Raw genomic sequence first — 22,768 nt, 5'->3', positions numbered from 1 at the left:
CAGCATACTGGGAGGCAAAAGTGGTAGACGCAACTTTTGCCAATGGGTGATGTTGTTTGGTGTCTCCTCAGACTGTGGGCTCCCAAAACTGTGCCCTGCCCAGCACCATCAACTTCCTGCTTCCTGACCCAGGGGGAAACAGAGAGGCTCTTGTCTCAGGATGACTGAGGATTTGCACCCAAAATTTGGAGAGCCTCATTTGGGCAGGAGAGTGCCCAAAACACAACACAGCGGCCTTCATTACATTTTGAAGTCATACACATTATCATCTAAAGAGGTGTTCCTCCCCCGAAGAGCATTAAGCCTGGAGTCTAAAATCACCTAGCTGCATCACCGCACACACTCAAACCTAAGTGTGCAGTTTTTTCTCAGACACATGGAGGTGCTTTGAAAAGTGTAGCTAAGGCCTTAGTTAGTCGGGGTATTTCATCTTCTGGGTGTTTAATGAATGCCAGAGATTGTAATAGATCAACAGTAAGTGGTTCCCAGGCCCAAGAATTAGGGGTTCTGCCAGTTCTAGATGGAGTTGCACTCTGTCTGAAAGAAGAGGTTAGGAAGTTCAGGGGTGCTCTCTGAACCATCTTTGTTCATGGAGGACCAGGTGGCCTGTGATGAACAGTGCCTATCATCAGCTTCAGATGGTATACCAACTGGATTGCTGGTGCACCTGGACAGTAATATCGTGGTCCCTGTGGCATTGGTAATCTCAGGTCTGGACTACCGTATGTGGGGATTCCTTTGCAGTTAGTCTGGAAGCTGCATCTAGTGCAGAACACCACAGCTTGGGTGATGAGTGGTGCTCCTCACTGGGCACGTATCCTGCCATTGCTGGAGGGGTGGGGTCTGCACTGGCCGCCTATTAGCCACTGAGCCACTCTTAAGGTTCTACCCGAAATACCCTGGACCAGGTTGCCTGAAAAAGTGTCTTCCCCTCCACTGTCCATTAAGGGCACTAGGGTCAACTAATGGAACCCAGTTAGTTTTGCAACAGCCTGAAGATGATCAACTTGTGGTAACAGGGAGACAGGCTTTTTAAATGGTGGCACTAGTGCTTAGATATGAGAGACCCCATCAATACTGGCATTCCGCCGACTCTTGAAGACACACCTATTTAGGTAAGCCTTCCTCTGAGCAGAATTTTATTGTTTTATTTATGAAAAAGCTCTTGTTATGCTTTTTAATTGCTTTTTTATGTTGTATACTTTAATGTTTTAGTTTCCAATGGAATTGTTATTGAATATTTTACTTACGCATTGATTTCATAGTTGTAAACAGCTTAGAAGACATTTTGGCATATAATTGGCTTATTTATTTCATAACTTTTATATACCACCTGATTGTAAAAAAAAGTAAAAGTAAAAGCAGATCCAGTTTCACTTTCCATGTCATAACCATGTCATATTCAGGATTACATTTCACCACAGAGTTCCTGGGAGACCTCCTGAGCAAGTTTAGTGATCAGATCAAACCTTTCCACTGCTGAGAGCTGAAAGCTGGATTCTGGTACAATTGTCCCTCCCTGTTATTCAAAACATAGTAGCACTTTGAAAAATAAAGAGGACAAACACTTGATTTTCCAGACACAACTGAAGCTGTGCCTTGGTTTAAGTAGGAAAGCTTTTGTTTATTATTGCGTTTATTTATTATGTTAGTGGGCTGATTTATTTGATTTCTGCTTTGGCTTCATGGCTGTAATAAGTTTAAACAAATATAAAGGATCGATTTCATGGCTAGCCTCCAGCAGATATTGGAGACTAATCTGTCAGATCAGAAGAAAAAAGCATCCCGGGTTTTTGCAGGAAGAACTCACTGAAGGACTCCCCCTATTATTTAAAGAAATAATACCAGTGTTCCCCTAAGCACTGTAAAACCACACGTCTGAATTGCCGTCACGTTCTTCTGCAAGTGGCAATTTTAGAGAGAGAAAAGCAGAGGCAAAAATGCCACTAGTCCTTCTTGGAAAGGAATCCAGATCCCCGAAGACCCAGTCCATCTTTTCTAGGCGGTTGCATCTGCTTCTCCTCTCCAGTACTCCTTGATGCTTATTGCACTGTACTATTTCGGTGGCCAGTCTGGGTGGAAGAACACGGTGAGGTGCCACGCCCCTCCTCCCTTCCCAACAATCCCACCAAAGCAAATCCAGGACGGCGCAGGGATCTCTTGTTGTGCCTGTGTGCTGAGGCTGGGACTGTCACTCATTCTCTGATCAGCTCATGAAAGCAGCTAGATAGCAGCTGGACAAAAATAATAGATATATATATATTAAAATATTACACCGTTCCGGGGGGATTTTTTTCCCACGTCTCCCCCCACCCTTCTTCGCTTTGCACCAGAATCTCTCGTCTTAACCGGCCCAGGTTCCTATTTGAAAGAGGAAAATATATATGCAAGAAAACTTCGTCTCCATTCAGCAGATGACAATGCTTCAAAGCAAGGATCTCATCTGGACTTTGCTATTCATCGGGACTGCAGGTACACCTTTTTGCATTTTTTTAAAAAGCAAACCTTAAAGTGATGATTATTTGCATGTAATTTCCTCTGGATTGGATGCTGGTGTCTTACACTCCCCACCCCGCGTCCCCGGCTTCAGTTTGCAGCAAGGGATGGAATCCGGTTTGTTTGCTCGGATGGCAGACCGGGGGGCTTTGCAATTTGCCTTCGCGGCTGGCTTCTTCCTCCAAATGTTTGTCGCGTGGAATTTGTACGCGTGGGTTTTTCTTATTTTTTTGTGACCGTTGCTTTTGCTCCCCCCCTCCCAAATCCTCCATCCTTGTTGCATGCCTACGGTTTTTTTTTTGAAGGAAACATTTTTTTGGTGACTCTTGATGGTGCTAGGAGACATTTGGTTTATATGGGAGGTGCTGCTCCAACAAACCGGAATGCTAAACATGAGCTCCCCCCCACCTATTCCCCACCCCTGGATCCAACTCGAGCATCTTCAGAATAAACCAGGCGCGGGGCGGGGGTGTCCTCTCAATTTTTATTTGTCTTTAAAAAATAAAATAAAATAAAAATGGCAGGGACCACCTTCTGCTTCGGAGGATTGTCTGACTCTGCTATATTCTGTTAACGGTTTGCAAATTTGAGATCTAGAGGGGGGCACGAAGGAAAGAAAATCCGGGAGTGGAATTGGTCCGGGGGGTTGCGGCGGGGGGGGGGGAGAGGGAGTTAAGGAACCCTGTGGAGCTGGCTGGGGGGGGGGCGAGAGAGAGTGTCTCGTTTTTGGAATTGGTTCGGAGTCCTTTCTCGCCCCCCCCCCTCCCCAGGGCTGAGTGCATGGTGTCTTTGCTTCTCGAGCAACATTGTTCTCATTCAAAAGAGCATACAGAATTGAGGGATTGGCTGGAACCGGGGGCGGGCGAGGCGGAGAGTGGGGGGGGGGGTTGGCAAGAGAAGGGAAGATCCAGGGACCGAGCGGTTTGACAGCAGAAAGTGGAAAAGCAGAATAGAAAGCGGGGGGGGGGGTTGGATGGAGAGGGCGTGAACCAAGGGCATGCGGGGGGGGGAGGGCTCGGGCACGTTTGATGACTCTATTTTTTTGGGGGGGATGGGGAGGAGATGGAAATAGTGGCGAGATCAGCCCTCCTGTCTCTCTCCCCCCCCCCTTGTGTGATCCTCAGGCTTGTGTCTATTGCCAATTGTAGACAATGGAGGGAGGAGAGAAGGGGGGGGGGTTGAGGATGCTGCGTGCGATGTGTTAATGGTGCCGCCGTGTGAGCAGCTGAAGCGCGTGGGGAGGGGGGGGTAGCGAGGCGGCGATTGGGGCTGTTTATTTCTTCAGCGCACCAGCGAAAGGCTGCTGCAAATTCCCCACAGGCAATTTCTTCTTATCATTATTATTTGCAGCCGGGAGTGGTGGTGGAGGGAAATCGACGCTTTGCATTTTTGCAAATAAAAATCCCTGCTTTGGGCCGGGAGTGGGGGGGGGGGAGAAGAGAGAAGGGGGGGGGAGAACAGGATCGCTCGCTAAATAAATAAATAAATAAATAAATAAACAAACGGATAAGGGAGGCGACGTCGTCGTTGCAAAGGGGCCAGGTGGGGCTGCGTGTGAATTTATGGCGGCGCAAATGGGGAAATGCGTCCCCCCCATCCCCGCTTTCCATCCCCAGCGGCTTGTACGCGCCGTGTGTGTGTCTGTGCGCGCGCGCGCGTATTGCCGCGTGCATTGCAATAGATGGAGAGCGCGCGCGCGCTGCTGCTGCTGCTTCTGCTTGCGATGGAAGCGACGGGCGAGCGCGAGCCACACTGCCCGGGCTGAGGTGTGTGCGCGTGAGGGGGGGTGGTTGTTGATTGAGGCCTCGGCCAATCAGAACCTAGCAGAGGCCGAGCGGGAAATGCCGTTAGGGTCTCTCTCTTTTTTTTGGATAGCCCAACGTTCGGAGCAACCCCGCCCCTCGGGAGCGCCCCCTCCCCTCCAGTTCCTAACGGGCATCATTACCTCAGAGGGGCAGCCCGCCAATGTCGCCAAATCTCTCTTCTCCTCCTCTCCTCCCCGCAAAAAATAAAATAAAAATCCTCGACGCTTCACAGCTTCCGACTGTTAGGCGTATTATAAAGCAGATTCTTACTCCACCTCCTCACCAATTATTACACTGAAAAGCTCTTCCACACGTACCAAGAATGCCACATTTGTGGGCTTCACACAGTGGTAGTTGTTTCTCAAAGGCTTACTCCTCTCAGTACACACTGCGAAATTGTTTTTTTTTCCCCTCCAAAGACCCCACAAGGAGATACAGCCGAAGAGGAGGCAGACTAGAATCCCACAGCCCCACCTGGCACCGCGCTTGCCTGGTGCCAGGCGTCTCTCGCTTGTTGTTGACGGAAATCCCCACAGAACTGCGACAAATGATAAAAATACCTCATCCGTGCCACCCCTGTGAAACGCAGCCTCACCTGAAGAAGGTTCCCACTTTCATGGCTGCTAGGAGCTTGTGTTATTGTCATGGGGCCAGCCAGATCCCTCACAAATGCCATCCTCGCATTCTGGGCTTGATGCTGTGGAACGGGGGTCGTTGGGGAGGAGCTGTTGGAACAGGATATTTTTAACTTATCAGATCCGCTTCACCCCCAGTAAATATTAAATGGGCGGGAATGCAGGCTGGCATTTTGCTTTACAGTGACGTTATTTGGTTGGTGCGGGGGAAAAACTTGTGTGCATGAAGAGCACCGATTCCAAATAAGCATCCGATGCCTAGAAGAAGCACCTTCTGTCACTGCTCTCCATCATTACAAAAGCCTCACAAAAGCCCTCGTCCCATCAAGGCAAAGGGTCAGCCTTCCTTATTGAAAATGGAAGTTCCTAAGTCTTTTATCAAGTACTGTAGTACTACAGCCACTGTCATGGTAAGCACCCCTTTTCAGTACCCTTTTTGGGCTTAAGGTTGGAGACTTTGCTTTGATTCCCTCCTCCGTGAGTGATGTTCTGTGCTATTGAAACTCTGCACCAGGATAGGGAATGTCAGGGGCCAGATGTTGCCCTCTGTCTGGCCCTTGGGACTTTCCCCAGGCCACACCCTTCACTGGCCTTCATTCACACCCTCCATGAATGCTTTTGCCTGGCTGGAATGTGTCCTTGAACTCTGATAATGCTTATTGCTTGCCTGGGTGGAGGCAATGTATGTATGTAGAAACTTGCTTGCTGAACAAAGGTAAAAAATTGCATTTGTTGCTCCACCCCATTTTGTCTCTAACCCCACCCACCACTGATATATGGCCCTTGGAAGGTTGTCTAGAAGGGAATGTGGCCCTAGGACTGACAAGGTTCCTCACCCCGCTCTAAAAAAGATAGTATTGCCTCACCTGATTTCATTAAGAGGCCTCACAGGTTTGTACCCATTGTTGCGATAGCTCAGCCTGCGTTAGAATCCTATGCCATGTACACCAAATTATATACTCTTTATGCTCTGTGTGAATAGGTCTGGCATAAGCTACCACCTCTAGTTCTGTATGCATTTAAGTGGGTTAAAAATACCCACTTCACCCATAAGTATGTAGTGAACGTGTGAAGCTCCAGGAAAGGTGAGTCTATAGTTTGTATGGACAATCTACAATTTATTTATTTATTTATTAAATTAATATACTGCTTGATTGTAAAACAAAAACAAAAACCCAAAACGTTTTACAAAAGGAATACTGTAAACAATAAACACTACTGCTTGCAAGTTGTATCCATTGCTTGTCCAACTTGCAACAGCTCTTTGCTGAGGTTTACTGCTACCTTGCCCAATATTGCTGAGATACCACATCCGGTCAGTGCAAATAACAGTTGCTGTCACATCAGAGGTGGATTTAGGGAAGTGCAACTGGTTCTCCCACATTGGGCAACAAGCCAAGAGAGGGTGTTGCAGGGGTGCTGCAAAAATGACAGGCAATGGAAGATTGGGGGGTGGGGTGGGATTTTGGCTTTGCACAATTTTCTTGTGAAAACTCAAAGCCTGCCACTGGTCACATAGTCTGCAAACAAGCACTGTTGGGATTCCATGCATCTTCTCAAGATACTGACACGTCAAAGCCCAGTGATCACTCATACACTTGATATTTCACCATTGCCATAACAAAAATTGCAAACGTAACTCAAACAAATTACCATTACTGTATACATATGCAACTGAAACCTCAACTGGATTACTCCTCCTCCCCTCATCTTTGCTACAACACAACACAACACAACACACCTCATACAGTTCCGGTCCTCACCTCTGTGTAGTGGACTCATGCAGGCAATACCAGGAGCTTTCCATGAAAAATTCCAGACACTGCCACATTCTTAATGCATGCTCAAAACCATTTAATACAGATTATTATCTATTGGCATACTTTAACTAGCATGCATTGCATAGCACCATTGTGGTTGAAAGTGGGACTTTGAACGCTTTCATTTATTGTTTAATTAACAAGAAATAATTAAATTAAATTATTTAATTAACAAGAAATGAACTAATTGTGTAAAATTGTACCTCTATATTTTGTATTTGAGTGGAAGAAAGATGTAGAAGTTACAGTCTTTGTTGCAGATCACAGAATCTAGAGAAACCTGTTGTCCTCCAGATGTTCCATTCCCATCAGCCCCAGCCAATATGCCCAATGATCAGGAATGTTGGGAGTTGTAGTCCAGTGCCACAGGTTGCCCCTCCCTGATCTATTGCAAGAGATTATTTTGAATACATGTTCTTCCTACCTATTTAGTTTCATCTTCTCTTCTCACTGTTAACAGTCTATACCACTAATGCTAATAGAATTGATCCAGAATTGGCCTCCATAGTCACTTACGGACCCACTGTTAAGACCGTGTTCATAGAAGACAATCTTACTCAGCTACGAGTGATCACCAATGAAAAGAAAGAAGTCTGTACCACTTCTCTGAGCAGAGTAATAAGGATCAGGTTTGGTTTCCTTTGGAATAAGGCAAATGAAAGCTTATTTGTATTTTGTGTAATATTTGCCTTTATTTACAAACATATGGGTGATGACACAGGTTAAAGACTCCACAGGACAAAGTCAGCTGCTGTCCTATCAGCTCTCTGGGAAAAGCCCAGCACCCTAAGATGCATACAGAGCCAAACCCCAGCTCCCTGTGTCTCTCTCAATTCAAACTGCAGCCTGTTGTTATTTTTGACACACAACCTTGCTTGCCCCCTCTTCCTGACTAGAGGTGGTGCTGGGGAATTCAGATGAGTCTTGGCAAACTACACCACTTGGTTTGTTGTTTAGTCGTGTCTGACTCTTCGTTATCCCATGGCCCAGAGCACACCAGGCACGCCTGTCTTCCACCGCCTCCTGCAGCTTGGTCAAACTCATGTTCATAGCTTCAAGAACACTGTTCAACCATCTCGTCTTCTGTCGTCCCCTTCTTGTGCCCTCAATTTTTCCCAACATCAGGGTCTGTTACAGGGAGTCTTCTCATCTCATGAGGTGGCCAAAGTATTGGAGCCTCAGCTTCAGGATCTGAAGCTGTTAAGGTGCTACACTCAATATGCCAGCAAGTTTGGAAAACACAGCAGTGGCCAGAGGATTGGAGAAGATCAGTCTACATTCCAACCCCAAAGAAGGGCAGTGCCAAAGAATGCTCCAACTACGGCACACCACTTGGTATTCTCACAGAAATCTGATGGGATACCCACAACACCTCATATAAAATTAGTTCTTCTACATCCATTGTAGCTTCAAAGATATTTCTTTTTTAAAATGTATACAATACACAGCTTTTCACATGTGTTTCAAAATGGCTTACAAAGAAAAAAATAATACAATATAAAAAATTTGAATCTAGATTAAAACATCAGAAAACAAGAGTATTGGAGCAGCATTCATGGTACATTGGCCATTGATCTTGGAGAAACTAATGCATCCAGTAGATTGTCACCTGCCACCATTAGCATAATTACTGTTTGGTTCTCATCTGTGCTGGACAGAACATTTAAAACTCTGGTGCTAATGTTGTTAGGGTTTTTTTCCAAGTCTTCCAAGTAAAATCACATCCCAACCAACTTTATTTCTGTCAGTTGGCACATTCTAAGGGGATGTGTCTTGTCCTAGAACATACATTCCAACCACACAACACCTGTTGTGTAGGAATGATGGATACAACCTCCTTTTAACTGCTCCTTGTTCTTAAGATTTCTCTTAACAAACTGTGATAGGGTGTTGTTGCCTCTTACATAACTGTGGTTAGCAATTGTTTTTATGAAAACCACTAAACTAGCCTTCCATGTCAAATGTGTGGTTTTCACCTATTCTTGCTCTGTCCTTGCCCTTTCTGCTCAACCTTCAGTTTATCAACTTTTTATACATTTCATCTCATACATTTCCCCAGCTGTCATATACATACTAGCATACCATCTACTATTGAAAGTGACTTCATTATCCTACCACAATACACTGCTATCACCAAATACTGGCCTTGTTTTTGGATACATGGTATGAATTGTACTTCAGATGACAAGGAAATAGGGTAGGGTTGGGGAACCATTTTCAGCTTGAGGGCTGCACTCCCTTCTAGACAAGCTTCTGGGGGCAAATTGCTAATGGGCTGGTCCAGAGGCAAAAGTGAACAGAGCAACAAATATGAATTTTACCTTTGTGTGGTAGGCTATATTATTTACCACTCCACGCAGGCAAGCAAGAAGCATTAGCAGAGTTCAAGGACATTTTCTAGATAGGCAAAAAGACTTTAAAATGGCATGAAGAACAGCTACTGAGGGGCATCGGCAGTCTGGAGGGCCACATAGAAACCTGGAGACTGCATTTAGCCCATAGGCTTGAGGCTCTCCATCCCTGAAATGGGGGAGGCAATTTATTTTCCCCAGAAGTGAGCACCCAAATGTTCATTTGTCACTTCTTTGCTTTAAAGGATGTTTTATGCAGTAGTGTTACAAAAGATTACAATAATGGTCCAGGGTTCTTGATGAGCTGCATGAGCTGCATGCAGGAATCGTTTCAACAAACATAAAATGGAGAAGCCAATTACAAATAGGAAAAAGCGAAATCCAAATTTTGGTGCCACGAGCAACATTTTCCTTTAGAACAATGGAACTGTTTTAATGTATTAAGCCTTTCCTCTTGGGGGAAACATGGCTGCAAACAAAAGACAGACAAAATGGTGGCTAGAGGGTTCTATCAACCATATTATACCAATTAAAAACAAAACTGTCTCCTATTTACAGTAGCTTAAATGAAAGCAGAAAAAGGAGATAGCTGCAGGGGTGTAGTGAAGAAGCCTTCAATAAACTCTCAGCTGTGATCACCCGGTGGGGTAGGAATAAAGGCTTATTTTCTGCCCACCCCAACACATCTTTCAAAATCACCTTTCCTTTTGTTTACATTTTCTGTGTCCAGGGATAGCGACACCCTAATTTACTTTTCAGATTAAAACAATATTCCTTTTATAATGCAGGCCTTCATTTATAGATACAGCAGATGGCTCCTCTTCTTGTGTGCTCATGCTGAGTACTATACGATTTCTTAAATAACAGAGAGTTTTCTATATATAATCCTTCCACATATTGACATGCAGACTTGAGGATCTTGGCCTTGACCAGTTGATTTTTTTAAAGGGACAGTTAATTTTAATTTAATGAATTTCAATATTTAAATTCTTTCAAGGATTATGGCTGTGTTCCAGGTTGCAAAGTGCCTTGATGTTTTCCTGGCTGAGCTCCAGATATATATTTTACAGATACTGTATCATGTATTTTGCTATAAGGAGAAAATAAAAATTGGCACTTTACTCTTAAAAGAAGATATAGACTACAATGGGTCGGTTGGCACGAGACCAGAAACAATTGATGTGGGGGGAGGAGGAGCAAATGCACCTGCTACCATCAAGTCTGGAGGGAACAACAAACAGCAGCCAAATGAGACAAAAAGCACACTTTATGTTTCTTGATGTAAAAAGAACACCACCCCTCATTTTATTGATCCCTGAAGGAGTTTGAGGTATATGCAGGTTTCCTGCCCCCTGGTTTTATTAGTGTATGTGCAGTTTTTGAAGTATTATAACATTTTTATAGGGAGTTCAAATGTGAGCAGCAAATTTCTGGTCTACCTTGTGCTCCTTTGGGGCAGATGTTACAGGATGACTGGGATGTATACATACTTGAAGTCAGAGCCCAAGGAACCCCAGGAGTCTGTTCACCTCAACACTTTTTGTTTTTACATTTTAAAAAAAATGTTCTTGCCTAAAAATTCAGAACTGGCTCCTAAGAATTCAAAATACTTTCCCAATCTTGAACAGCACATTTTTGGGAAAGCAGATTTTGGTATGTATACTACACATACCATCTATTACCTGGGAGAATTAATGGGGCCATATAGCTTTGAATGCAATACCAGGAGTTGTCAAAGTTTGCCACAATGAGGGGTCTCTTCTGAGTGCAATGATACTGACTTTTTTGGGGGGCAGCGCTTATTGTTTATTGGAGGAGAGAATAAAGTGGGTATCTGGAATCATTCCTTCCCCTCCAAGGAAAAGTGATCATTTGTTGATCAAGAACAATGGAAGCAGCCTCAGACGTGGCTTTGGTAGGCATGAACTGCTAGGGTCAGAAGGATGATCTGTGTACAGAATCTTTTTTACATGTGTGAATCACCCCTGATGGATTATGTTTAAATGAGTAGATTATAGAATTTAGGTTTGGTTCATATTCTATAGTAGATATGGATTTCCTGAGTGGCCTCAGCTAAAATGTATATTCTCTTTCTTGATTTCCAACTGGGAAATCAAGGGTCTGTCAGAATAAATGAGGTAATGAATATAAAGCACTTTTTATATCTATACTTTTCTGTATACATTTATTGTTACAGTATTATCATGACTTGTCTTGGCCTACTGCAGTTTGATGTTTGCACTTTTACAAAGCAGACAATAAGACTGGAGCTACCTCCCTCCAAATTGAGATTCATGCCTAGGCATTTGAAATGCATTTTGATCATTGCTTATTAATAAAAATAATATATGAAGACCACTTTAGTTGAGAGAGGTGCATTTTCACAGTGTATTGATTTGAACATGGTGGACACAAGTGAACACAGATTAGTAATTTTGATTAGGCCACTTGCAAGGTGTTCTTCTGTTAAACATGTCATTTTCTCTTTATTGGTGTCAGGAAAAGATGGAAACTGAGGAAAAAGTAAAATAATTATGCTTTGAAGATTTGTGCTTTGTATGTGTGTGGCGGAAAAGAAGTAACACAAAATATTGAATGTATTTGGATCATCCTGGATGTGGTTTAGAAAGTAACCACATCTCCCAGGCATCTCTTCAATCTCCCTTGAGACTTTTTTTCAGTGTGGGGAGCAGCATCTTCATTTTTGGGAGTAAGGTTTGTTGTCTAGAAGTTTCCATTGGATCGTGCCTGACATCTTGGAAAGAGAGAAATCCTTGCCCAGATAGGCATGATGGTATAGGTGGGTGGGTGGGGCAAGACCTCCCAAACCCATAGAGTCAGTAAGGGGTTAGAATCTGAGCAAAGTAATAAAATCCTGAATTGAGCAAGGGCTGGGAATGTTGGCATCCGTCTGTCTTGAAAAACAATGGAGTACATCTCTAGGACCCCAAAGACCCTGATGCTGGGAAAGATTGAGGGCACAAGGAGAAGGGGACGACAGAGGACGAGATGGTTGGACAGTGTTCTCGAAGCTACAAACATGAGTCTGACCAAACTGCGGGAGGCAGTGGAAGACAGGAGTGCCTGGCGTGCTCTGGTCCATGGGGTCACGAAGAGTCGGACAGACTAAACGACTAAACAACAACAACAACACATATCTAGGGGTGAAGTAAAAAAGCTGCATTAGCAGCACTGAAGTGACTTCCCTGGGGTGCAAGCCTGGACAGTGTGTATGGAGGTCCTACACTCCGCAGACAAGACTCCTCTCTCAGCCTTGCTGATGTGGCCCAAAGGAAAACCGGGCAATACAGTTAGCATCAGGAGTTACCGGAAGGAGGCATACAAGGAGCCATTCAACCGTCCTAGGAATTCCACTTTGGATTTCTGTAGGGTTTACTTAGCCTTTTCTTCTCCCGAAGAAATCCCGCAAGGCAGTGGAGGTTTAAGATCAGACTTTTCCTTCTCCTAGATAGGCTATCTTCCCAGGTTGATGAGCCCCTTCTACCCCTCACTTCTGTCTACAGCACATGCAGAAACTGCCTTCTTGACTGTTGGACCTACTGTTAGTTTTGTCCGCTCAATTTGCCAGAGCTCGTCTTTGCATGCAGGGCACGTCCCTAACTCACTGAGGATTTGAGACCCATCGGCTACCCTCTCCTGGTTTAGCTAGCCAGTCAAAGCCATTTCCCAGGGTGTGGCTGCTGTCGCATGCTGACAGCTTCTAGGAACCACAGGTGAGAGCTGAGTGCAGGGCGGTGACCAAAGTTGGATAAATTACCCCAGAAGAGGCACATGTCCCCTACAAGAGGTACCACCCCTCCCCTAATACCCCTTACACCCAAGTGATTAAAATAACACCAGTTAATTTCCTCATGAGGCCAACCTGGTGATGGCTCATTGTGGGTGGGTTGTTGAAGAAACAATGGTGCTGATGGCCAGTCATTAGCCCCTCAATGGAAACCATCAACCAGGCAGGAGTCTCTGCCAGGCACAGAGGGAGAAGTTGCCAGGGTTATGGTGGGTGTTGATGTAACAGGAAGGGGGAGTTGTGTTTTGTAAGGCTTTGGGGGAAGAAGGGAGGGGCCAGAACTCCATGCGGGGCTGGCTGGGATAGGCTTTACACAAAGATTGGTTTCTGCTCTAGACCCAAGCTTGCTGAAGCTATGATGAGAGCAACAAGAGACAGCCTTGGGGTGTAATGTTCTGCATTCCCTCCATCAACACTCAAGTGTAAATATGTGTAAATAAGCCATATTTCTTAAAGACACTGCTGACTCTGTCATGCCTCATTCCAAAGAAAACAAACCCTGGTGCCAAGACCCCTGGAATCTCTTGCATCACTTGGCAGAGATTGGGGTGGCTGGTAACAATATCTTTTGTTAGGCATTAAATTCATAGCAGTAAATTTTGAAGGTCAGATTTGCACTGTTTGTGGTCCCTTTGTTTGGAAAAGCACAGTGCCAAACCTTAAAGCTATTGTTGATGCAAAGTGATGTAAATGAGTTGGGGTTGGTGGGGCTGCTATTATGCCCTTTCCTGTTTGTAGTGTTGAAACACTGCTTCTCTCTTGCAGCTGCTCATTAGTAGCTTTGCCTTTTGATGTCACCCTGAATGCCAAATGGCAGGTTTTCAAACGCTTTTAATACACTGTATTTATAACTGTCTTACAGAACCACTGCTAAGTGCGGGAATATCTATCTGTTACTGCCTTCCTCAACTTGGTGTATTCCAGGTGTTCTGGACTATAACATCAACTATGTTAGCTGGTAGAAGTTGTAGTTCAAAACATCTGGAGGGCATCCCTTTGGGGAAAGCTGATCTATAAGTATTTGTTTTTCAGTTTACAGTACAGCGACCAGATTGTGCACCCAAATAAAGAATATATAAGAAATCAGAGGATGATATTTCAGACTGAAATAATGCTCTTGGTTTTATGGCTCAGACTGTGAGTGTAGCAATTCAAAGATTAGAAGGGAGAGATTAAGGTTGGGGTCAAAGCTAATGATTCTTGTGTTATGGTTGCAGTCAGACAGCAGTTGTCTCTCCCCCACTCCCCCAAATAATTTAGGAAGTAGTAGAAAATTGAAAAGATAGAGCCAAGAGCCAAGAGTTGGCAGGATCGTACCTGCTTCCCATACACCACATATTTTTGTCAGCATGCTCTGCTGTTCCATGATGTATTTACATGTATTTACATTTTGCAACAGTACTGGAAGAATTATAATGGGTGTACCATGACACAGATTAAGCTGTAGACTAGCCTTTCCCAACCTGGTTCCCTCTAGAAGTTTTGGATTAGGAATCCCATCAGCCCCAGTTAGCAGGGCCAATGGTTGGAATGATGAAAGCTGTCATCTAAAACATTTGGAGGGTTAGAGAAACCTGCTGTATACTTTCCTACACCCTTAAACTTTCCATGTATCCTTAAACCCCTGATTCTACTTGCAGAAGGGAAAGGTCTCCTCAACAAGAGAAGCCTCTGCTTTTGGGTTTTTAATTTTAAATGCCACCTCTGCAATGCCTCTGGGCTAGAGTTGATTAAAAGAAAAAAATGCAGATTACTGTACTAAAGGATTAGCTATGAAAGTATTCCCTTTTAACTTACCTACTAGCATTGCAGCTAGCACATGGCTGATAAGCTACTCACATATAAACCTAACTCTCACTCCGTGTTGGATTTGTCATACTTTTTATTCCTGAATATATTATAGAGACAGAGAAGGGATCAGGTTTCCCATGAGGAATTTTGGAGATCTACTGCTACATCTATAGATACCGGTAAATTTAAAAGACTTGTTGATGGTCTTTCTTGCATCTTTCTCCATGGTGCTGGATTTATTCTGTGAAATAGGAGGTGATATCTGTGGAGAGTTATTAAGATAATAGTGGCTTGAGAAGGTTGGACTCACACAGAATACTATTGAGAATGACACAGCTTTACCTCGGTGGTCTTCAGTGCCATTCCTGTCTGTTGAATTCCATTTCCCCCTCTTAACCAGCAACTGAAAAAACTGCTTGTTTTTCTTGAGTGAGTTTTGCTACTGGTTGTTTGAGTGCTGAGACCAAAAAGGAAAAGGCAGGGATACATCAAGCCAGGCCAGCCCTTGTTGCTAGCCCTTCTCATATTCCCACCCACACGGGCACATGTCAGTGAAATTAATAAGAAGTGAGTGAAAGTGCAGCAAACATGCATTATGAATTTGTGGTGGGGGGCAGACTCCCCATAATCTATACATTCAGTGAAGGGTTAGAACAGGAGTCAGCAAACTTACCGCGCCTCGGGCTGGTGTCTCCAGTGCTGATTGCGTGGTGTGCCGGAGGGCGGGGGAGCGCATGCCTACACGTGTGCCCACATGCTATTTCTGGTGCACTTCTAGGTTGGAGGAGCACCAGAAATAGCTTGTGCGCATGTGCATGGGGCTCCTCCGACCTGGATGTGCAAGGGAAATCATGCTTGCGCATTCGCAAATAACGCTTGTGCATGCACACAAGCTATTTCTGGTGCTCCTCCGATCTGGAAGTGGGCAGTTGCACAGCGCAGTGCCGATAAGAGCGGGCAGCGGGGGTTGTTGCGGGCTGGATAAACGAGTTCCTCGGGCCTTATGCGGCCCGCGGGCCTTAGTTTAGGGACCCCTGGGTTAGAACCAAGGTTTCCAAACGTATTTGGCCTACTTCCCCCTTTTCAGAAAAAACAACAACTCAGTGCCCCCTGGAAATCTACCTTCTTTAAGTGAAGGGATGGAGCTGGCGCAGCCTGCCTGCCCTTGGCGAAATAGGCAGGCAAGCTGTGATCCACTTCCCAAGCTTTGGTGAAGCTGAAAAGGGTTCACCCAAGCCTGGAAAAATCCCTCACCTCCAGCACAACCACCAGATGCAGGAGAGGGGTTGTCACCATCCTGTATCAGTGGCTGACCTGGTGGTAAGCAACATTACACAACAGATGAAATGTGTACGAATGTGTCCCCCCCCCCCCAATTTTCTTCTTTATGTTTCCACCACCCGCTTATTGTTATTCAATGCCCCCAAACTTCACCTGAGGCTACTACTGCCCCCTGGATTGTTCCAGCGCCCCCAGGGGTGTTATTGCAAGAGTTGGAAATACCAGGGAAGATAGAAACTGGGAGAAGGATGGAAATGGTAGGTCCACTATGGAAAAAGGAGAAAAGCTGGAGTTAGAGGTTCATGTGAGTGTAGGAGGGGAGCACCTGTGGCCTACGAATCAGTGCCGTAGGAAAGGCAACAGTTCCTTGTGTGCCTCCTGAATGTACTGAGCTTTCTGAATTAGTGCCTGCAGAGGTACCAGAAAAATGGGTGGAGCAGAAGGGAAAGCACAAGGCTTGTGTGCCTGTTGAATTTGGTGACGTTAAAATGTCACTGATCTTATTCCTGGGGTGCCAGTTCTTAAGTGGACCCAACAGCCAGGATCACCCAGAGTTCCATAGGTTTGGGGGAACAAAAATCACTGTGGAGGTTGCATGCTTTTGTTTAGCTCCATGAACCACTCCAGAGGTGCTGGGAGCAAGCAAAGAGGATGATTTTTGGCTACCGGTGTGAGGGTGTGGTCCAGGGGATTTTTCAGAAAGTGCCCCAAGATAAAGCCTGGTGGCAAGATTTTGGTTTGGAGTATGGGGTAGTGGATGACACAGATTTGCTGATGGGTAGTACAAGGAACAGAAGTGGAGGATATTCCCCGTGTGCCAGAGAGGAAGCAGCTGGAATCCTGAAATTGTGTCCTGGAATGGCTGCAGAAGCTGATTTGGAGCTGGGGGGTTGGTTTGGAGGTTCACAACCAGAGGGAAGACCAAGATGCAGTAGGAGAGCTCCAGAAACACTGAGCCTTTGGTTTTGAGCCACAGAGTGATTATTTGATGTACTGGAAGTGAGAACTGTGCAAAAGTCAAAATCCCAGTAGCTAAACCTCTGTAGTTGCTGTGAACCAGGAATCTTGTGTAGCTGTGTAAGCTACTGGAACTCTGTGATGACCCCAGGAGTTCTGTGATTACCCCGGTGGACTACTGCAAGGGGTGGAAGCTTTTGCTCTTGGGATTGTGAACTGATTTGGGCTTGAGAAACAGAGGTTGCTAGGGTGACCTGGGTGCAGTGGGGGAAGCTGGAAGCAGAAGTAGAGAAATGGTTTTCAGCAAGTGCTGCTAGGAAGGAGAAGCGGCCATGCTGGCTGGCTGGTTGAGGCTGTTCCAGAGAGACATGGGGATGGTGCTTAGGATGCCTCTGAATCCAATGCTGCGCTGCTGGGAAGGACAAGCCCCCCTTGAGATGCAAAGCTGTGAACCCTCTCTCCATAAAACTCAAGTGTACAGTATGTGTGATTGAACCATGTTTCATAAAGACACTAGTCTCTGCCGTGCCTCATTCCAAAGGAACACAAACCTTGGTTAAGTGCCAAGACTCCTGGAATCTTGCTACTGCTTTCCAGAGATTGGGGTGGCCTGTAACACATGTATGGCCCTTTCATGTGAACCCCAAACAATGAACAACATATTAAAATATATGCAGTAAAAGTTCAACAAATACAATGAAAACAATATAAAATAGCAAGTTCATTAAACAAATTTTATATTAGGAACACCAGTTAACCCTGAAACAAAGAAATAAACCGAAATATAACAAACCATTCCGCAAGTCTTTCACAGTTCCAACCTGAAAGGTGACTGTGCATTTATTGAGTAAATTAAAGAAAGAAAGAAAGAAAGGGCATGACAACATGGCAGAGTGGATGGGGATTATATCCATGATGACACTATGCCATATTCTGCCTGACTCCCCGCCGCCCCCCAGTAAAAAAAAACAAAAACCCTCTCTCTTCTATTTTAAGTGAGTTAAGCTATTCATGATGGCCTTTTCTAGAGGTTGCTATGTTTGTGTGTTTCTTAAACCTGCCTTAGGGAACTAAAAACTTTACAGGTACAAGTGTATTCTGCTTTCAGATTGCTCATATTAACAGGAAACTGCAAACTAGAAACTATTTAATTCATCAGCTTCCTTCTTTTAGATATTGTGCGAAAGTTTTTTACTTCACTGCTGGTGCAATCTAAGAGATAGCTCATAGAGCTATGTCTACCCTGCAGTTAAATTTGCTAATTAATTACTGCTTCAGCCTTTATCTGTTTACTGTCTTGCATAACAGTGCTAACGATTAGGGCTGTGCATCAGATTTGGCCAATACCCAAGCCAAATTGGGCATATTTGGAGGGCCTCCGGTCTTGGATGACTCAGGTACATATGCAGTCACAGGTCACAGCATGTTAAACTGGATTGGCACAGAGTAGGGCATTAGGCAGGAAGGGTGGGAAAACTGAAAAGGTTGAGACCTACCTGACCAGTGGCTGCATCTACCCAGGAGAAGGTAGGCCCCATGCCACAGTTCTCTTTCCTGCCTGACACTCTACAGGATCAGTACTGTTGAATGGAGGCATCAGTCCTTTGGGATATGGGGAATTGGATCCTCCTACTTAACAGCTGTTAAACGGGAGGATCTGATCCTGCACAGTGCAATCAATGTTCCTTTGAGAATTGCTTGCTTTTCTTGGGTCCAGGGAAATGGCTCACAAAGGAGCAGCAACCAGCATAATGTAGGATCAGATTTTCTAGATCCTGCACTTTGCTGGTGTACCCCTCAAACTTTAAAAACCCTGTTTAAACTGTATGTTAACATGGAGTTTAAAAATCATAGGCCAACCTCCTAATGGTTTGGGGGATAGATCTGGGGCAGTGTGACTGGCTTCCATGGCGGAGCAGGGTAAATCCAGGAGTCAGGGCCCCACGGCAGATCAGGGGTGTGTGTCAGTGCACAGCCCTGCTAACAATAAGAAGAGCCTACTGGACCAGGCAAATGGCCCATCTAGTCCAGCATCCTATTATCACAGTGGCCAACCAGATGCCTGTGGGAAAGCTGCAAGCAGGACCTGAGCACAAGATCACTCTCCCTTTGGTTTCCAGCAACTCCTAATAGATCTTGTGCCAGAAGATAGTGGTAGCTACTCCTCTTCAAAAGGAAACAACATGTCCCACACTTCTTTCCCATGATGCTACGATGATTAAGCTTGGATGAAGCTTTGTATAGTTACTAGTAGGCTTGTGTTCTGTTAGCACCTCAGGCTGTAGTCTTAGAACAGTAATTATTTAGGAAAGAGGTGGATCTTCCTTGGGAGAGTGATGAAGGCACATACTTTCCCTTGGCTCTGCCCAGTTTTTTGTTTTGCTTCAGTGGTAACTTGCTACTCTCCATCCAGTGATTAAAAGAATGAGTGCCCCATTGCAATAAATGCGGAGTACAGTACAGTATATCATGGAGAGGATTGATCAAATTATTTCTTCACATAGTTAGGCCCAGCTGTGACACTTAACAACTTCTGGTTTAAAATAACCTCTGATCTTGGATTTAGTTTGAAAGAGCAAGAATTCCAGCCTAGTCAGAAGCCTAAAAAGAAAGAAAGAAAGTGCTAGCTTGAAAGAGCAATCCAGCTGGCTTTTATTTTTCAGTCCCAGTCAGAGGTTTAGCTGTTGTGTTTTGCCCATGCTCTGGGCTTTCAGTAACAGAGTATCAAGGATATACAATGAACTCATTCCAAACTCATGGGAATAAATTCAGATTATAAATATTAAAACTTCAGTAGAAGATAGTTCCAGTTTATCCTCTTCCACCACATAAATTGATCCATTAAAAATTGATCCATCCCATTGTTTACACCTGCGGTGGAGATCTGGAGGATGGTGTAATAATCTGATACAAAAAGAGACTTGAAAATATCAGGGGCTGTTTGTAATGGAGCACCTGGCAGAGCTTGGATTTCCTGCTGGTTCCACTCTGGACCTCATGAAGAAATGAAGCAGCTGGAGAAATCTGTAAAAATGTAATGTGAGAAGAAGTGTATGGGGGTGGTGTCCTGGCTCTGTTAGTCACCAACTTGAGCAGTCTGAGCAGCAGTCCATAGCAGTAGCCCCTCCCCAAATTCTGCATGTAGTTATTTTCGTAGATCATTGAATGAACTATGTGAAAGGCCAATTGCTCCTCTGCTACTCATTCCACAGGGCTGTTTGATTTTTAAAGGCCTTTGGGATGAGAGCCAGTTTGCTGACACATGAGCCTTCAAAACACAATTGAAATAAAATCTTTGGAAGACAGAGCAACTGGCAAGCAGTGATTCTCTTATTAAGTAGTGGTTTGAAAATAGATAGTGTCTTCAGTAGTGGTGTTCTATTGAAAAGGATTGGATAAGAATATTTTTACACAGTGCTTAAGAAAAAGAAGAGAAAAGAATTACATCTTGCAGTTGTGGGTTTTAATTCTTCATAAAAGAATGAGCCAAGAAAAGTCTCATTGGGATTTCACTGCTATTAATCTGGGTGAATACAATGTGTTTGTTTTATATTGTTGTGCTAAAATGTGCTGATGTTAAAGGTTTTGTGTATATTTTTGCATTTTTATTTTGCTGGCATGGGGAAAAATGAAAATTGACAGTGCAGCGAGTTTTATTAGCACATGAGCAATTTACATCCCCTTGGATAAGATAAACAGAACAAAAGCATTACATATATGTAGAAAATGGTGCTCTCAAACTGTGGTTAGGGTCCTTAACAGTTGCCAAGAGAGACTGAAGAACATCCCTTGATATCTTCCTAGAATGTATCTTCATTGGCCAGGAGGCAGAGAGCCAAATCTTTTAATATTGATTTTCAGTGCAAGTGATCAGTGGAGTCACCCCCCTCCGTGAAGCCTTTTGATCCGGTACATTAAAGCATTTGAACCTACTTGTATATTCCCTGGGCAGAGAGGTTAGACTGGTGGGCAAGAGGGATAGAGCCAGCCATTTCTGTGGTTGCACCATGGTTGGGTGAATCACTTTACCGATAAATACAATCAACCCCCATCTTGCTGTTATTTAGGTGTACTCTAAAAATGTTTTTATTCATGATTGCTTTTAGTGAGGGTGTAGAAGAGCTAAAGGGATTTTATTTTTATTGAGATAAGTGGCTGATAGAACTGGAGTAGAAGATGTGAAATGTTCTACTTCTGCTATTATTGCTTGACATTTTATATGGCTTTGAATTGTTTTATATACTGTAAGCAGCCATGGGAAGATAGTCTATTTTGAACAGTGACGTACAGTATAAATTCATACATGTGGTATCTATCTATCTATCTATCTATCATCTATCTATATCACACACACACACACAAACACACCCCTTCCCACAAAAGGCATGAGAGTCGTTGTTGTAAGCTGAACCTCTTGCGTACTTCTGTCTTGAATTTAAAGAGACGTGAACAATTACCGTATTTTTCACCCTATAGGACGCACTTTTTCCCCTCCAAAAATGAAGGGGAAATGTGTGTGCGTCCTATGGGGTGAATGCAGGCTTTCGCTGAAGCCTGGAGAGCGAGAGGGGTCGGTGCGCACCTACCCCTCTCACTCTCCAGGCTTCAGGAAGCTATCTGCAAGCCTTGCGATCCTGGCGGGATCCTGAGCTTCCCCCGACCCCAGCCCCCAGAACAGGCTGCTATCCGCAAGCCTTGCGAGCCCGGAGGGAACTCCCGCCGAGCTCGCAAGGCTTGCGGGCAGCAAACTTGAAGCCCGAAGCCCGGGGCGTGCTCCGGAGCATGCTCCGGGCTTCGGGCAGATGTCCGCAAGCCTTGCTTCCCTGCCCCCGCCCTGTGGCTGGGGGGGGGAAAATAATTTTTTATTTATTTATCCCCCCCAGAAAAACTAGGTGCGCCCTATAGGGCAAAAAATACAGTACTTCCTCGACCTGGAGAGGCTCTCCATGGCTAGTGGATGTTCACACTTCTTTTTGATATCCCTTTGCTAATTTCACAGACAACAGGTTTCTTTGCAATTTTTTGTGATAATGGTGAGGCTAAAAACCTCTGCTAAAAGATGATCAAAGTTTTTCATGGCAAGGGACAGTACAGTGGTACCTTGGTAGCTTGGCTTGGCTCCCGAACAGATCGACTCCCGAATGCCGCAAACCCGGAAGTGAGTGTTCCGATTTGTGAACATTTTTTGGAAGCTGAATGTCCGACGCGGCTTCCATGGCTTCTGATTGAGTGCAGGAAGCTCCTGCAGCCAATTGGAAGCTGCACCTTGGTTTTCAAACCGTTTTGGGAGTCAAATGGGCTCCCAGAATGGATTAAGTTTGAGAACCAAGGTACCATTGTAGTGTGAACCAGTGCAACACAGGCCAGTGGGAGATACATGACAAGGTGAGTTATCTCCCCTATCCAAATGGACTGGCATAAGGTGATGAAACCCCTGCTTTTTGCAGACCACAAACTCTTGTAAAATTTATCTTCAGGTTCTTAACAGTTTTTCAGGGCTTCATGGTCTTCATGGGGCTTGGGTTGATCTGGGATTATAGTTCTCATATGTTTACTATGCCACTGGAAGACTGTTTGCTTTTTGTAGATGGTGCACAACCAGTTTCATATTTACTGGCTTTTGCTTTTCAGGTAAAGATAAAATTCTGACACATACAGGTATCTGGATCCCCCCCCCCCTTTTCAGATTTTGAGCAATTTAAGTAGTTATTATTTACCTGAAACGTAAGTTGCTTCTCAAATTGTCAGGAGTGTTGGATGTTGTATTGTCCATCCTTAAAATGCCACTGAAAATTTCACATGAATCCTTTGACATCTGGGATTA

The 22,768-nt window shown here is 44.6% G+C and overlaps 1 protein-coding gene and 1 long non-coding RNA gene across 15 annotated transcripts in view; one reads left to right on the top strand and one right to left on the bottom strand.

The window, feature by feature from the left end:
• Positions 1 to 22,768, bottom strand: part of LOC310696120 — a 493,645-nt gene that overhangs the window by 44,189 nt on the left and 426,688 nt on the right. The window lies entirely within an intron of this gene.
• NCAM1 (neural cell adhesion molecule 1) overlaps positions 2,065 to 22,768 on the top strand; it is a 226,853-nt gene continuing 206,149 nt past the window's right edge. For 4 of the 14 annotated variants that reach the window (XM_083480937.1, XM_083480932.1, XM_083480931.1 and 1 more), the window contains exon 1: positions 2,069 to 2,472. In XM_083480937.1, coding sequence (XP_083337063.1) covers positions 2,385 to 2,472 — 88 coding nt within the window. In that variant the 5' untranslated portion in view covers positions 2,069 to 2,384. Of the gene's footprint in view, positions 2,473 to 22,768 lie in introns of all 14 variants that reach the window. The other 10 variants (XM_083480935.1, XM_083480930.1, XM_083480936.1 and 7 more) reach the window with 7 other exon arrangements.

The sequence above is a fragment of the Podarcis liolepis genome, assembly GCF_965112155.1.
Source record: "Podarcis liolepis genome assembly, chromosome: 16".
Taxonomy (NCBI): domain Eukaryota; kingdom Metazoa; phylum Chordata; class Lepidosauria; order Squamata; family Lacertidae; genus Podarcis; species Podarcis liolepis.
Note: the sequence above shows the minus strand (reverse complement) of the source record. Positions and strands in the feature narration are given on the sequence as shown.